Consider the following 18,278-nt stretch of genomic DNA (forward strand, 5'->3'; position numbering starts at 1 on the left):
TTATTTAGGGAGAAAAAAAAATCCAAACCTACATGGCCCTATGTGAAAAAGTAATTGCCCCCTGAACCTAATAACTGGTTGGGCCACCCTTAGCAGCAATAACTGCAATCAAGCGTTTGCGATAACTTGCAATGAGTCTTTTACAGCGCTCTGGAGGAATTTTGGCCCACTCATCTTTGCAGAATTGTTGTAATTCAGCTTTATTTGAGGGTTTTCTAGCATGAACCGCCTTTTTAAGGTCATGCCATAGCATCTCAATTGGATTCAGGTCAGGACTTTGACTAGGACACTCCAAAGTCTTCATTTTGTTTTTCTTCAGCCATTCAGAGGTGGATTTGCTGGTGTGTTTTGGGTCATTGTCCTGTTGCAGCACCCAAGATCGCTTCAGCTTGAGTTGACGAACAGATGGCGGACATTCTCCTTCAGGATTTTTGGTAGACAGTAGAATTCATGGTTCCATCTATCACAGCGAGCCTTCCAGGTCCTGAAGCAGCAAAACAACCCCAGACCATCACACTACCACCACCATATTTTACTGTTGGTATGATGTTCTTTTCTGAAATGCTGTGTTCCTTTTACGCCAGATGTTAACGGACATTTGCCTTCCAAAAGTTCAACTTTTGTCTCATCAGTCCACAAGGTATTTTCCCAAAAGTCTTGGCAATCATTGAGATGTTTCTTAGCAAAATTGAGACGAGCCCTAATGTTCTTTTGCTTAACAGTGGTTTGCGTCTTGGAAATCTGCCATGCAGGCCTTTTTGCCCAGTCTCTTTCTTATGGTGGAGTCGTGAACATTGACCTTAATTGAGGCAAGTGAGGCCTGCAGTTCTTTAGACGTTGTCCTGGGGTCTTTTGTGACCTCTCGGATGAGTCGTCTCTGCGCTCTTGGGGTAATTTTGGTCGGCTGGCCACTCCTGAGAAGGTTCACCACTGTTCCATGTTTTTGCCATTTGTGGATAATGGCTCTCACTTTGGTTCGCTGGAGTCCCAAAGCTTTAGAAATGGCTTTATAACCTTTACCAGACTGATAGATCTCAATTACTTCTGTTCTCATTTGTTCCTGAATTTCTTTGGATCTTGGCATGATGTCTAGCTTTTGAGGTGCTTTTGGTCTACTTCTCTGTGTCAGGCAGCTCCTATTGAAGTGATTTCTTGATTGAAACAGGTGTGGCAGTAATCAGGCCTGGGGTGGCTACGGAAATTGAACTCAGGTGTGATACACCACAGTTAGGTTATTTTTTAACAAGGGGGCAATTACTTTTTCACACAGGGCCATGTAGGTTTGGATTTTTTTTCTCCCTAAATAATAAAAACTATCATTTAAAAACTGCATTTTGTGTTTACTTGTGTTATATTTGACTAATGGTTAAATGTGTTTGATGATCAGAAACATTTTGTGTGACAAACATGCAAAAGAATAAGAAATCAGGAAGGGGGCAAATAGTTTTTCACACCACTGTATATGTACATAAGTAGGTTCCAGTTATGACCGTTACACGTAGAATTTCGAAATGAAGCCCGCTTAATTTTTGTAAGTAAGCTGTAAGGAATGAGCCTGCCAAATTTCAGCCTTCTACCTACACGGGAAGTTGGAGAATTAGTGAGTGAGTGAGTGAGTGAGTGAGTGAGTGAGTGAGTGAGTGAGTGAGTGAGTGAGTGAGTGAGTGTGAGTGAGTGAGTGAGTCAGTGAGGGCTTTGCCTTTTATTAGTATAGATTATTGCATTTCTCCATTGTGGCTAACCTCTGATGACCGGTCTTTTCCTCAAACTTTATAACTATGAGCTTTGTAAGAATATCAAATTGATATAATCAAAACTGAGTGTCTGTTTGTCATACTCTAGTCAGTATCACTGTCCATCAAAACACCAATGTTATTTAGCCATACTGAATACTAAGGCCTTCTCTTTCTCTTGTTTGAGCTGCATCAGTGCCACACACAGGACGTAAGATCAAACTGTTTAAGAGAAGGGCTTTCTGTGGTTGTCCTACATGAGCCCTCCAACACTGAGACAATAAGTTGCATGGTTTTGCTTTTTTGCACAGAAAAGCCTTGTTTACACTGTACAGTTGATAAAGGTACATTATCTCAACTAAATGCCAAATACTCCTGAAATCTGTATAGTAAGGGTCTGGTAACACTTTAATTTAGGTACTGCAAAAATATACCTATTGGTCATTTACTCATGTTGTATCATGACATAACACTTAGAAAACCACAGTAGATCTGTTGTTCATCTTGCTACAGGTCTTACTGTATACTCAATATGTAATATCACGAGAAATGTGTCCAAGTTAAGCCATCTCAGACCACTGAATGGTGAAGTTTTGTTAGTAGACCACATTGCAGAGATGAACATTTTACTGATGCTGTTATGAAGTGTTATGGAGACCCAAAGATGTGTTTATTATGGTTTTGTTACATAGTAGTAAATAAGTAATAGATGCATTTTTGCAATACCTAAACTAAAGTGTTACCAAGGCTCTTTTATCAAGATGACCTCCGACAAACTACTTCAAGACATGTCTGCACTCTCCACTCAATCTGGACAAGCTCTACATCACATCAGTAAAATGAAAGTAAATCTCTCCTCTTACAAGTGCATTCTTCCACCAGCTGCACCCATGGAAATGCTGGCTCCATCTACCCCAAATTGCACAGATTTTATCTTGCCACCAGTTATGCATGCTTGCATTATTAAATACAAATTTTTATTGTTTTCAGTTTTCCTTGAGCAAGTCAATTTTTAAGCTCAGTGAATCCAACAAGACTGCTCAAAGGAGAATCAGAGGAAATATGTCAGCAGTCAGTACCACAGTTTGTAATAACTAAGATGTAATTTGCCTTTACAGTCCCTCAGCATTTGCACTTTAAGTTTGTCTGTAACACGCCCATTATCCTACATTTTTGATAAATCCCTTCTGTCCTTTTTCAAATATATTTTGTAATTACCCACACATGATCATGCAGGCTTTATTAAAAAAAATTCAGTTCTTCAAAGTCATTCTTGGCAGTTTGTATACAGTTGCAAGAGGTGGCCTAGACTAATGGTGTCTCCATGGGGACACAACTCATAAATTGCACACTTGAGAATTTTAATCCTTGTGACTGTTTTTTTTTTTTTAATGATTCATTTCCTTGAAAAGATCAGTTTTGCCTGAAATCTCCTGATTGGGTTTACAACAAAAGTTTCAATACCATACTTATTTAAATCATTTGATTTAGATGGCCTTTTAGATGCACTATTTTTAATACTCACCTTCAAATCTATGTGAATTGTGAGGATTGATTATAGTAGTCAAACTGCCAATTGTAGATGCTGCAATTATCCTTTATGTATCGGCTAGTGCATAAAGGATTTGCAGAAGCCTGCATTATATAATGCATAGTCTCCAGTCTTGTTTATTTTTTACTAGTAGTCACTGTCATATTCAGTGATGAAGGCACATACACTTTAGCCTCTTTACCATAGGAAAAACATTGAAAATGTTATTATAGTGGAAATTAAAAAAATCAAGTATATAATACTTGATCATGTTTTAATTTTAGGCATTCAAATTATACCTTAATATGCAAAATGTGCAAAAAAAGCAACAGCTTGCCACGACTGGCATTAATTATTGTATTAAACTTGCACTTGGGTTTCGGTGTCTGTTAGTCTAAAATCTAAAATGTCATCAGTTATGAACAGATTTAAATATTGTCAATGATCATCTAAATCCAGTAAATCAGCTTAGAGATCCAGTGAAGAGAATTTTATCTCACACCATGTAGATTCAGAAGTAGCACTATAAGCCCACAGTTTGAGCAGTATTGTCTCCTTTGTGTGATTTGCATGTCTCAGTATCAGTAGAAATATAATCCGTCTCGCTGGCACTATCACATAATAAATTGTTTTGTACTCCCTGTGGCCTCAAAATTGTCCAGTCAATCAAGCAGCTGATGTTCACGCCGTGATAAATAAACTCGGGTATGATGATGAATGCGGTGCCTACATATTAATGATGAGTTAACTCTGTGACTGTGACTAGAGGTGCATGGGGATGGCAGTAAAGGGATTGATAATGTACTTAACTAATGGCAGATCAAAGATGGCCAAATATCAATTGAGGAAAAGAAAGTTATGGTGGCAGTTGCTAATAGAGACTAAACTTTAAATTATTGTCATAAATTGTAATTTTGTGTTACATTTGCAAATATTTTAGTCACAGTCTGGAGCCCTGAATAGAAAAAGAACAACACAAATTTTACAGCAAGAAGAGGAAAATGCTGAAACACTGTAATGCTTGTTATTATAATGTGCAACATCCACAGCCAACAGAAGCGACCCCTGAATTGAAGCCACATGTACATGGTGATAATAGAGAAGATCTAGCAGGCAAGGGCACCGCTGATGTGAATCAAAACCCTGCAGTTCTACAAAATAATGTTAAGCTTTGCCACATTTAGTTTGAGAAAAGAGACATGAGATAGTGTGAAGTGATAATAAAAGTAACTAATAGAATGCTGTTGTGTGGAATAGGATACATTTAAAAAAAAAGACTAATCTCCCTATTTCAGGCTCCCTCCAAAACCCATCCAACCCCAAACTGCAACCCTGATCAACCCACAAAAAAAAAAACAAATCTGGAAAAACCACACTGTATAACTACTAAAAAAGCAAGCAATGATAAACCTAAACCTTCTTCAGCTTCTAATATTTACATTCACAATCCATCCTTAAATTTCCCACAGAAGCTAACCCACTCCACAGAGCATAAGACAGCTCAAATAATTAATTCTAAGCAATAACAAATAAAGTTCTACGCCAATCCTAGTACATTAGTTAAAACTGAACTTGATAAAGGGTGTGCTGAATATAAACAATGCAATGCAAGGTAATTAAAGGGTGAGAATATGATCTGAAATTTACTTTCAGTTTTGCAGGGTAAAGAAAAAATGGCTGAAGGTCAGCAGCATGCAGGTTTTGAACAACTAGCACCATGGCCTTCCTGCACTGTAAAAAAAATGGATCCAGGAACCTTCGAAACTCATATTTTGATCTTGATGTGCCTCCTTCAGTATTAGATAGCTGAGACTGGGGACTGGAAGCATCTGCATGGCCAATATTTATCCAATGAGCCCAACTGATATTGTGGACAAAGTTCAAAAGATTTGGGAACCATTTGGTTAAGAAAATAAATTGAATTGTCCACACTCTTTAAGCCTTACAATTCTTAACTAATCTCTTAGAGCTCTGTCTATTTGATTAACAAATTCATTTTTAAGTCAGCAACTTCTTAACAGAGTGCTTTTATCTCCAAGTTTTAAAACTTGGATATCACTATGCAGTTTCATCTGATCCTTTTCAATACTTCTCATCTTGTACCAACAGGCATCCATTTTGTCACTTGATTCTGATGGTGGCTGCCACAGCTTCTTTGGCAAGTTAATAGCTGAGTAATGAGGCTTCTGGCTTGAAGAAGATATTTGTTCTCCCTGACAGTAAGAAGCACAAGAATTGCAAGAATTATGGAACATGGAAAGTATGTTTTGTGCTGGTAAGACAGAGCTCAAGCTCTAGCCAGCCATCACAGTGAAGTGTCATGTGACTTCCTCTATGACTGGATATTCTTATTTATTTTTCTTGCATTACTGACATTTATTCTGAGGTCACTGACTTCAGTTTTGAGGTCTGCCTTTCATTCACCTTTTGTTTTCACAATGTTAAAGTATTTTTTTTCAATGCCACTTTGAAATGAATGTTGGCTCCATTTTGTGTTGTAATGGCATCATGGTCAAGCATTCCAGTATCTGATATTGCATTGTGTTACAAAGCTGTCATTTAAAGATTTCAACTTTCCTAAAAGTTTTCACTGATATCCTTTCTCATCTAATTAAATAGCTAAAAGCCAATTTTTGGATTTTTTTTCTGTTCTCTCTTCTTACAAAGTTTATTTTGTTTCATTTATGATAGTTGCAAATTTTGCTACTTTTTTGCACTTTTCTGGTCATTTTCTAGGTGCACTTGCTTTGTATTAAACTTCACTTGGCTGATAAGCCAAATCTTATTGAGGACATCTGGCTTCAGCTGAAAAGTATTAGGGACAGAGGCTCTGTTTCAGTGTTTTATACACCGCCAGTGCAGAATGTAAGTTTGTAAAGGCCGACCCCTTTCCCAGCCGGCAGCTTCACCTCCAAGACCTGTGGCCTGGATAATTTACTGAGGTTGAATCTAAATATTAAGCCGCACCTCTAACAAATAAACTTTTTTTTCCGGCAATCGACGGTGTAAATACAACCACAACAGAAAAGCAGATATGTAAAATTAAACTGATTAATTGTATTAAATGAAACAACAACAAGAAATATGCAAAATAAATAAATAGAACATAAATAAAAAGATTATATATATATATATATATATATATATATATATATATATATATATATATATATATATATATATATTTATATATATATATATATATATATATATACTGCTCAAAAGAATTAAAGGAACACTTTTTAATCAGAGTATAGCATAAAGTCAATGAAACTTATGGGATATTAATCTGGTCAGTTAAGTTGCAGAGGGGGTTGTTAATCAGTTTCAGCTGCTGTGGTGTTAATGAAATTAACAGCAGATGCACTAGAGGGGCAACAATGAGATGACCCCCAAAACAGGAATGGTTTAACAGGTGGAGGCCACTGACATTTTTCCCTCCTCATCTTTTCTGACTGTTTCTTCACTAGTTTTGCATTTGGCTACAGTCAGTGTCACTACTGGTAGCATGAGGCGATACCTGGACCCTACAGAGGTTGCACAGGTAGTCCAACTTCTCCAGGATGGCACATCAATACGTGTCATTGCCAGAAGGTTTGCTGTGTCTCCCTGCACAGTCTCAAGGGCATGGAGGAGATTCTAGGAGACAAGCAGTTACTCTAGGAGAGCTAGAGAGGGCCATAGAAGGTCCATAACCCATCAGCAGGACCGGTATCTGCTCCTTTGGGCAAGGAGTAACAGGATGAGCACTGCCACAGCCCTAAAAAATGACCTCCAGCAGGCCACTAGTGTGAATGTCTCTGACCAAACAACCAGAAAGACTTCACGAGGGTGACCCAAGGGCCCCATGTCCTCTAATGGGCCCTGAGCTCACTGCCCAGTAGCATGCAGCTCGATTGGCATTCGCCATAGAATAACAGAATTGGCAGATGCACCACTGGTGCCCTGTGTTTTTTACAGATGAGAGCAGGTTAACCCTAAGCACGTGACAGAAGTGAAAGGGTCTGAAGAAGCCATGGAGAACATTATGCTGCCTGTAACATCATTCAGCATGAGCAGTTTGGTGGTGGGTTAATGATTGTCTGGGGAGGCATATCCATGGAGGGTCACACAGACCGCTACAGGCTTGACAAAGGCACCTTGGCTGCCATTAGGTATCAGGATGAAATCCTTGGACCCACTGTCAGACCCTATGCTGGGACAGTGGCTCCTGGTGCACGACAATTCCTGGCCTCATGTGGTGAAAGTATGCAGGCAGTTCCTGGAGGATGAAGGAATTGATACCATTGACTGGCCACCACACTTTCCTGACCTAAATCCAATAGAACACCTCTGGGACATTATGTTTTGGTCCATCCAATGCCACCAGGTTGCACCTCAGACTGTCCAGGAGCTCAGTGATGCCCTGGTCCAGATCTGGGAGGAGATCCCCCACAACACCATCTGTCATCTCATTAGAAGCATGCACCGATGTTGTCAGGCATGTATACAAGAACACAGGGGCCATACAAAGTGCTGCGTACAATTTTGAGTTGCTGCAATTAAATTTTGGCAAAATGGACTAGCCTGCCACATAATTTTTTCACTCTGATTTTTGGGGCGTCTTTGAATTCAGGGCTCTGTAGGTTGATCATTTTCATTTCCATCAAACGATGTGGCATCCTTTCGTTCCTAACACATTACCCAGTCTATATCAGTATAGATATCCAGGAGGATTTCTTTTTCCCATTGAGATCTGATGTGTTTTCAAAGTGTTCCTTTAATTTTTTTGAGCAGTTTATATATATATATATATATTGTGGTCCCCGGCCAGAATGCCCAGGAGGACCAGAGGAGGGCTTGTGCCTCCTCCAGACCGTGAGGGGGCATCCGTCCTGGTTTTGTTGGGGGCCTCGGGTACAGGGCTTGGAAGCCAGGCGGCGCCCAGGTGCCTGAGGAACCCTGGAGCCCAGCACTTCCGCCACACCAGGAAGTGCTGGGGGGAAGACGACAGGGGACACCGGACGGCTTCGGGTGCGCAGCCGGCACTTCCGCCACACTGGGGTGTGGCTAGGACTGATTGCCGGGAAGCAGCTGGAGCACATCCGGGTTCCCATTTAAGGGGCCGCCTCCCTCCAGTCAGCAGCGAGAGTCGGGTGGAAGAGGACGGAGCTGAGAGAGAGGACGGGAGGCGGCCAGGAGAAAGGCACTAGAAGAGTGTGGCCTGGACATTGGGGGAATCGGTGCTGGAGGCACTGGGGTGTGTGAGTGTACAAAAAAGCCTGTAAATATTGTAAATAAAAGTGTGTTGGGTGAACATAAGATGTCCGTCTGCCTGTGTCCGGGTCCCAGTCCACAATATATAACCATCCACCACAGCAACAACGTGACACCACCGTATATAAATACTGTACAACAAAACCTCCCTTGCCCCTGTAACATATAACAAACAACGAATAACAATGAATGATAAATGGAATGAATGATCGTTAATTATTATCCGGTTATAAAAGCTTTCCTGCAGATGGATGACTGTACGAGAGATAAGTGAGTTGTTTGAATTTCCTGGCAAATGGAGCAACCTCACCGTGATTCCTTTGCATGTGGTGGATGATGATCCAACCCCGGGGTCTCTGCAGATGAGTTATGGAATACAGTCCAGCGGAATGAAAAACAAACTAAGGTAAAAGCACGATGTGGGAAAAAAAACAGCAGGTAAGTTGCTTCATGGTTCTGAAAAAATGGTCTCCTTCTTTCTCCTCTCCTCTCTCATGTTTCATCCTGTGCTGGATGTAATTGATTGATAGTTAACAGGTGTTTTCCAGGTTTGGGGCTGCAGTTTACTTCCATCATCCGTCCCCCTTTGTATTTACGGGGACGACATTTACTGACGCACACAAACAGAAAATGGGACAATGGAAACAAGAGGCACTCAGTACTAACATTTGACACTATTACTATGTAGCCCCGCTACAAGCTAAAGGCACATCATATTAATAATATCAAAAAGGCAAGTTTACAGGGTGATATTGTAGTCATCTGCAGTGGACTGGCACCCTGCCCAGGGTTTGTTTCCTGCTCTGCGCCCTGTGTTGGCTGGGATTGGCTCCAGCAGACCCCCGTGACCCTGTAGTTAGGATATAGCGGATTGGATAATGGATGGATATTGTAGTCATGGAGGGTTTTAATTACCTGAATATTAACTAGGCTAGCCTTTTAAATAGCAGAGCGCACGAGCTTTTAGACGTAATCAGTGCCTACTTTTTAATATAGTATGTTAAAGCATCAACACAGGGGGAAGCCTGTCTAGATTTAGTATTTGTGATAACAGGGATAGAATGGAGGGTGTGGAGGTGATTGATCCACTTGGGTCAAGTGACCATAATATAATACAATTTTCAGTGTTTTGGCAGAGTGAGGATGCAAAAACTAAATCTAAGTTTAACTTTGATAGGGCAAATTAGAAACAGTGGCAGCAAAGACTAAAAGAAATAAACCAGAATGATTGTGAAGACTGTCAAGGAGCAGTTGAACAGGTTTAAGAATATTTTACATATAATGCAGGGCAGGTATATCCAAAAATGTGGAATTAGTAAGAAAAAAAAAAATCATCTGTGGCTTAATAAGGACATGAAAAAGAATCTTCAGTAGTCCAGTGTAATGATTCAGGGGTTTTTGAAGGAACAGAACACAAGCCTGTACTTGTTTTGCTCTGTTGTTTTTTTTTTTAAGTGTTAATATTTTTATCATTATATATTTGATATTCTTGGGTCATCATCTTGGAACTAGGAGAGCCTTTTCCTATTCGCAACAACCCAGAGCTGCCACAGTATGATGATGAGAAGTCAAGATATATGGCATCATTACAGTGACTGTATAAAGGCTGGCTTCACTGACTTCTTGGCATCCAAGATTGTGAATATTTTGGAGAATCTTTAGCAGATATAATACATCTTTGTAGAAATTAATATTTTAATGTAGGTTTTTTGGCAAAGATGTTTGGCTTGTAGTATATACTGGGCTCTAATATTTTGATTTTAACTTTCTGGAAACAACCTTGCTATGTTTTGACAATTTTTTTCTCTCTCCATGTTCTGGTTTGCCTTTTTTCAGCATTGACAGAAACCTAGCAGCAGGAGGAGGAGTACAGAAAGTTAATCAAAGACTTTGTTAAATGGTTCGACTCAAACCACTTACACCTTAACACCAGCAAGACCAAGGAGCTGGTGGTGAATTTTAGGAGGCCTAGGCCCCTCATGGACCCTGTGATCATCAGAGGTGACTGTGTGCAGAGGTTGCAGACCTTTAAATATCTGGAAGTGCAGCTGGATGACAAATTGGACTGGACTGCCAATACTGATGCTCTATGAAGGCAGGCTCTATTGTAGGATTAAAGTTGGACAGTTTAACATCTGTGGCAGAGCGACGGGCACTAAGCAAACTCCTGTCAATCATGAAGAATCCACTGCATCCATTGAACAGTGTCATCTCCAGGCAGAGGAGTAGCTTCAGTGACAGACTTTTGTCACTGTCCTGCTCCACTGACAGACTGAGGAGATCGTTCCTCCCCCACACTATGCGACTCTTCAATTCCACCCGGGGGAGTAAATGCTAACATTAATTTTATTTTAATTTTTTTCATTTTCTTCATTTTTATTACTATTTAATTTAATATTGTTTCTTTGTATCAGTATACTGCTGCTGGATTATGTGAATTTCCTCTTGGAATTAATAAAGTATCTATCTATCTATCTATCTATCTATCTATCTATCTATCTATCTATCTATCTATCTACCTATCTATCTATCTATCTATCTATGTATGTTTTCACAAACTGTTAACATACCTGCTTTTGTTTTGTGACACCCTGGGTTACACAAACACAACTGAGCTGAGAATAAGGCAAAGGTTCCTGTTATATCTGTTGTAAAATTCAAATTAAGCTCAAAATTACATTTTTATTTTGAGAAGGGGCAGAAAATATGTCTAAGAACCACAAAACATCATAGCGTTAAGGATCTTACCATTACAAAAGTGCATAAGCCAAGAAACTAGACAAGCAAGCCACAAGATGAAATAACAAAACGGGCAAGCAAATCTCATGGTCAAAGAGCATGTAGGTATCAGAATTCCAGAAAAGGTAACCACAACCAAGTGGCCAAGCCAAAATGCAAAGCCAGGATAGTCAACATTCTTAATAATAACTTTTCCAATTTCTTGCCCCTACTTATTCCAGAAAATTTGATTGGTATTTGCAGAGATTTTTTGGTCAAATTAGGATGTGTTGAGCTGAGCGCAGCCATCTTATATAGGAAGAAAGGAACTGACCTCACAATGTTGCATCTCACATTGTGTGACCAGCAGCTGCCATAAAAATGGTAAGCAACATGTCTGCTCCAGACATAAGTCCACATAAATGGTGCTACTCACAAATAAAACAGATACCTAAAATTGTTACACATTGATGTTATCAGAAAAAAAGGAAGTTATTAACATGTGAGTTATGATATCCTGACACACAAAATGGTGGTAACTATAAAATCATAAAACAAAAAATTGAGCCATCCATGCAATCAAGTGCATAATATGGCAATTAAATAGCATCTCTGATATTACAATGAAGATAAATTATTGATTATGCAAAACAATCAGCTTTATTGGCACAAATCTGATGCTTTGCGGCTAGAAGGCATATATTCTTTGCATTATATACACTGTATCAATTGTGTGGTTGTACATGTGAAAGTTTCTTTTCCATGATTTATACCCCTGGTGTTCGTGGACAAAATATAAGTACTTAACAGTCTCAATTTATTGCCATATGAAATACAATTTTGATTTTGGTAGTGATCATTTTGACTTTAGCTAACTACTCACATTAAAGATTCATTTAGCTCTATGGTTTCTCTGCCAAATCTGTGTCTCTAATGGAAATAAGGTGTTGTAATGACAGTATACAACAGAAAAAAATTTCTATGGCTGAGTGTGCCAAGGCGCAATGTACAATGCATATCAGAAAACTAGCACATTCATTGCCTATGTATGTGTATCTGCAATAAAACATGACACCCGGCCGTTTGGGAATTCTGAAGTGATCACCAGTAGGGACTTGTGTGTGATTATATGGTAAAAGAAAAAAGATAAACATTTAAATGCTAAAAAAATAACAAGCCTAGATCAAGCCCCTATTGATGCCCAACTGTTTGTATGCAATGGGTGACAGAAGCTTCTCAATAATTATGCAGGAGCACAGGATTTATGTGCTCAGCTCTTTTGAACCTGTAATGGAATCAAATGCACCCAGCAGGCACCTGGCCCCTAAAATTAAAATAAAAGAAAACAGAAGTAGAAAAGCACCATTTTCACAGTCCCAGTGCAAGCCTCAAGACATACGGGGTCTCCTTGTCTATAATATTAAAAAATGTTTAATGTTCAAAGAACACCCAGTACTTGAAAGTAAATGATTACTTTTCATGCAATTCTTTTTTGGCATTGCCCCATCAACCAGCAGCATGGCTGTTTAAATCTCAAACCATATATAAAGTATTTTTACAGATTTTCAAGACACTTCTTAAGGTTAAATGTGCCTATGTGTGCCATCTTGTGAATCATATCCACTGCTGCTTAGTTTTCTCTTTCCCTTCTATGGAGCAGATCCACTTATGGAAGCTGCCCATTTACTTGTACAGAACATAAACACTACTATCATTTTGATGGTTGGGGAGAACATAAAATTGCCAACGCTATCAAGGCCTTCATTAAACAAAAGAATAAAGACATTAAAATAAAATAGACATGCTAACACCTTAAACTGGGGCCATGGGATTAATGTAGATTTGTTACAAACCTGCATCCAACATTTAGGGATACATAATGAAAATTAAGAGTTCTTTTAAAAGACAGAATGATGATGACAATTAGATGATTCTTTATTGCCTATCTACTGTCCCTCATATGCCAGGCTATAAGATATAAAATGCTTATAATAATTCAGATGAATTTGTGACTTCTACTAGAACACAGTTAATCTGCCTGGCACAATCAGTAAAAGTTGCTTCATTTTTGTGTTTTCTAACAGAGCTAAAGTGAGAAGTTTCTGCTTGGAGGTGCAGGAACATCATCTCCATAGTGTAGTTGGCTGATAGTAACCTACTGGGCTAAAGCAAGTAGCATTTGTTAGCTAAACTACAGATTTTCAAATTCTGCAAGTGTATTGGAAAAAGAGGACGTGGATTTGACTAATGAAGTGACTACACTGTGAATGGTGAACACTACACAAAAGTGTACAATGCAGTACTGTATATTAGCAAATTGTAGTGTATTTGTTTAATGTACTTATTATATGGTGTTTTTAATACAAATTTTTGTTTTATTAGCAAGTGTGTACAGTGTTCTGCGATTGTGCATTATTTAAAGTAAATTGCATAAATTGGGTATCAGCAGTGACCTGTTAATCTGCTGCTTAAACTTAATTTTCTAAGACTGTATTTCACCTAATATATCAATCAATCATTTTGAGCTTAGCATTCTATGCATGGCTTTGATAAAGTGTTCCATTAAAACAGACAAAGAAAAAATCTTTTTACAGTTAACCTTCATTGCCACAGAACCTCGCACAGTGTACTTTTAATTTACCAGGCTAACATTCTGGTGTGGTGCAGCTGGAGAAAGTGGAGCTGCAGTCCAGGATGGCATGGCATATACAGATTACACTTCCATTATACTAAAGTATTTCTTTAGCAGAGAATACTTACAACTTAAGGAACATGGTGGTGCAATACTTAGGCACTTCTAACTCATATAGTATCTTTAGGAGGCTGTGTTTGAAACCTTACCTGTGTAGAGATTGCATGTTCTTCCATAGTCTGTATTATTTTTTTTATTTAGATAACCCATTTCCCTGTCATATCCCAAATATATATATGTACAGTATATATATATATATATATATATATATATATATATATATGTGTGTGTGTGTGTGTGTATGTGTATACTTATATACAGTATGTGTGTGTAGTCATGATTATTAGTAACATTACGCTGGTTCATATGCATTCATAAGTAAGAACAACAGGGACACAGTTGGAATCCTGTTAAGGGTAAATTTCACACAAACATTAAGATGTTTTTCTTCACACAGAGAATCAGAGACATATGGAATAAGCTTCCAGGTAGTATGGTGCATAGTAGAACTTTAGGGACTTTCAAAACTAGACTTGATGTTATTTTGGCAGAATTACATGGACAGGACTGGCAAGCTCCTTTTGTGCTGAATGGCCTGTTCTCGTCTAGATTGTTCTAAAGAGTGTGGCCTGCAATGAATCTGCATTCCATACAGAACTTGTTCCTGCCTTGCACTCGATGTCTATGCCGATGCTCTAGATCCCGGGGCGCTATAGTGGATCAAGTAAAATTGAGAACCAGTACAGGTACAGTATGTACTTATTACAAATTACAAGTGTATGAAGATAAACACAAGGGAACCACTAAAACAGTACAGCACAGAAAATCTTTTTAAATTATCACATAATAACCAGTAAACAGGCTTATCATTTAATTAGGGAAAAAAGACTAACTTGTCAACTAAAAAAAATATGCATTTTGGGAATGGTAATGTAATTAATTCTACTATAAACATTTAAGTTTGTAAGAAAATAACTTCTGTAATCACTGAAAAATATTGATTGATTATTAAAAATGCTTGAGTATTCACGTATAACCTGACTAGTGCATAACAAAAATATTAAGCAGGACACTCTAAAAAAAGATGAATGTCTAAAGTAGTTGTGTTGTAAGTGTGTCTCTTTAAGCAATTGCTCTTACAAAATCAAACAGATACTCTATCTTAAACCATGATCCAAACTGAAAACTAAATATTTGGTAACTTTTTTCCAGTATGCTGGGAGGCTTATTTTTTAAAGGTTTTTTTTTTTTTTTTTTTTTGCAAAATAGTCTTTTTTCTTATTTAATCACTACTGTATTCTTTTCTACTTTAAAATACATCATCCCTTTACCCGTAATAAGACAATTGGCAGATTTAAATAAATGTTTTATAACGTTCCAAAAGGGTTAAGGCTACACATAACGCCACGAGAGCTCTAACCGCCTTACCTTAAAAGCACTAAAAGAAAGAAGAACTTAAAAGCTCTTACCTGTCGATACACAATACTGTAACAATCCCCACTGTGGTAAACTGATTGCTTACATCTACAACAGTCACGGCTTTGCACATGAAATTTCCAAAGACCCAGTGTCGATCTCTGACTAGCTGGTGAATAGTAAACGGCATGACAAGGAGGAACAGCATGTCAGCAATTGCCAAGTTGAGCACGTAAATGTCAGATACCATTCTCTTTTTGCAGGTGGCCACCGCGTAGATCACTAAACTGTTGGCAGCGACTCCGACTATGCAAAGGATGCCGTAGATGGAGGGTAAGATGTGCATGACAGTGGTGCTGTCCATCGCCGCGTCTTGGAGCCAAGTCCCATTCAAGCACAAACCGCTCGAATTGCCGTTAAAGTCGGGCTCCTTACATGAAAAATGGCTTTTATTCATCCTTCGTACAAATAAACGAATAAGTGCCCAGATACAAACGGAAATCCACACATTAAGTTTACTAAGTGAACACTGGAAGAAGCGATCACGCACTGCTGAGAATCATTATCGTTATGATTATCAGACTGCACAGTTGCGCCTCCACTCGTTTTTCCAAATGTTGTAAATTCAGAGAGAAAAAAACGTGATGAGATAACTGCTCGAAGGAAACTTACTTCTTTCGCGATGTCAGTCTCTCACACTATGTTCATTTGTGTGTATTTAAGCGTGTGCGCGTGTGCGCGCTGTCGCTACAAGTAGTCTGTGTGCGCGCACTTTTCCTAGCGCGATTCTTACTAGGTTCGGGCACACGCAAGCAAGTCGTTCTTCTCTGCCACCTTACTTAACATCTTATTACCTTCCTACGACGCTTGAGAACTGGTGTCAGACTTCGTCTATTCCATGGTAGCATTATACTTGTTCTTTTTTCAAATACTGTATGCTTATTGATGACCACAAGGAAAGTTTTCGAAGGTGCCTCTTTTAGATGCCTAGCGTGATTCCTTAAATTTAAGAAGTAACAGTTTAGCTAGATTATGATAGATGGCTTTTGCAATATCTTAAGTACTGTAACAGAAAAATACAACATCTATGTAAATAGAATTGAAATGCAGAAACAATGAGGCATAAGAAACAGTGCACTAATGGACTGACGCATTTTGTGTTAAAAAAGAGACAAGTAACAACACATGCCTTTACTTAGAGAGTATGCGTATTCCAGTCCAGTGTTCTGGGTAATGTAGAGACTTTACTGACGGCAGAAATGGACATCAGTCTACACCCACACACAAATTCAATCAGCAGTCATCCCTTAAATATATTTTAAAATGTAGAAGGATGATTAACCAGAGAAAATCCACATTAAGACTGGGTAAACTGCTAACTTTCAGGTAAGCAGTGCCTGGGAGACATTAGTCAGGAGCTGTGAGGGTAAACATTACACCCCTCTGCCACCTAAAATTACTTATGCTATATGCAGTGGAATTGATATGTGATCTGCTATATTATGTACATATATAATCAAACAAGCTGGAGTGAAAACAAATTTTATATAGTAAGAAACCAGGTACAATATGCCACATGAAATGAATAAATGATATGCAATTATTATTATGAGGTCAACTGTAATTTGCATATTTGTAAGGCCATCACAGGAGAAGTGCTGCCTCTTTAAGTGATTTGCCTCCTTACATTTGTTGAGCCTTTTATGTAATCAGGTAATTAATTTCAATGTGACCGCCAATTAAGGCCATTATTAGATTCATAACAAAAGACTGAAAAGTGAACATGTTTTTAGACAGTTAAGGTTTGGTATATGCAAAACAACACATAGTGCAATCTAGTATTAAAAAGCTGGGCTGAGCTGAAACATGAACTAAGATCAACCAAAAACAATTTGTGTAACTGTGGATTAATTTCTGATTCAGTAATACAAGAGCTTCAGAAGCATTAAGCAAGCTGAGTGTGCTGTACTGGCCACTGCATACTATAGCAACCAGAGAGGCCGCCTGCTGGCAAGATCCATACTTGGGGCAAAAAAAAAAAGACACAGGATGTTACAATAACACATAAGGAAATTTATATTAAAAAATCAATACAGCACCATTCCATGCATTCACCCATTGTCTGAACCTGGTATATCCCCAACAGGTAGTCATCCTGACAACATTGGCAAAAAAGTAAAGGAGCAAACATTGTTTAGGACACCAATCTATCATGGGGCATATTAGCTTATACACATTATCTATATGATCAATTCATGTAGTATATGATTATAGCGTATGATGCCTGTTAAAATGAACAGCACAAAACACATAGTAAAATGAGGATCGTGTGTGTTCTGTTGTTTGGCAGTACTAAAATGACCATGTTAGCAGGTAAGCAGAACACAATGGAGAACTATGAAAGGACTACAAGGACTACAGGATTGGTTCCTGCCTTGCGCCCTGTGTTGGCTGGGATTAGGATGGGCATCAGCAGACCCCCGTGACCATGTGTTCGGATTCAATGGGTTGGAAAATGGATGGATGGATGGATGGACAAGCTGTGAAATGTGAAGGTCACTAATGAAGATGAGTAGAGCCATGTGAGTTTGTAGAACAGTAGTGGTCCAGGAATGGTTGACCACACTCTTGGTTTTTCACTAGCTGGGCAATAGTTGCTAGTTGTCTGTGGCTTTTAAGCAGGCACTGACATGGTTTTAGCATTTGACTATTGAGTCCTCTGTTTTGATTCCTTTGTACTTGCCAAGATCATCCATAGATTTTTTGACTTAGGTAATAATATTGTGTTGCTTTTGTATTTTTATTTTTAATGCTGATGATTTCATTTTGTGTTTAACATTATACTTTTTAAAATGTGTTTCTTTGTGCAGCATATCACCATATTTGTACCATTTAATGACTTATCAGATGCCAGCTTATTTAAGTCCAAAAG

The 18,278-nt window shown here is 38.5% G+C and overlaps 1 protein-coding gene across 1 annotated transcript in view; it reads right to left on the minus strand.

The window, feature by feature from the left end:
- LOC120543026 (melanin-concentrating hormone receptor 2) overlaps positions 1 to 15,710 on the minus strand; it is a 106,899-nt gene extending 91,189 nt beyond the window's left edge. The window contains exon 1 of the mRNA XM_039775846.1: positions 15,400 to 15,710. Within this exon, the coding sequence (XP_039631780.1) occupies positions 15,400 to 15,710 (311 nt within the window). The remainder of the gene's footprint in view (positions 1 to 15,399) is intronic.
- Between the last annotated feature and the right edge of the window lie 2,568 nt (positions 15,711 to 18,278).

Source organism: Polypterus senegalus, chromosome 13 (genome assembly GCF_016835505.1).
Source record: "Polypterus senegalus isolate Bchr_013 chromosome 13, ASM1683550v1, whole genome shotgun sequence".
Taxonomy (NCBI): domain Eukaryota; kingdom Metazoa; phylum Chordata; class Cladistia; order Polypteriformes; family Polypteridae; genus Polypterus; species Polypterus senegalus.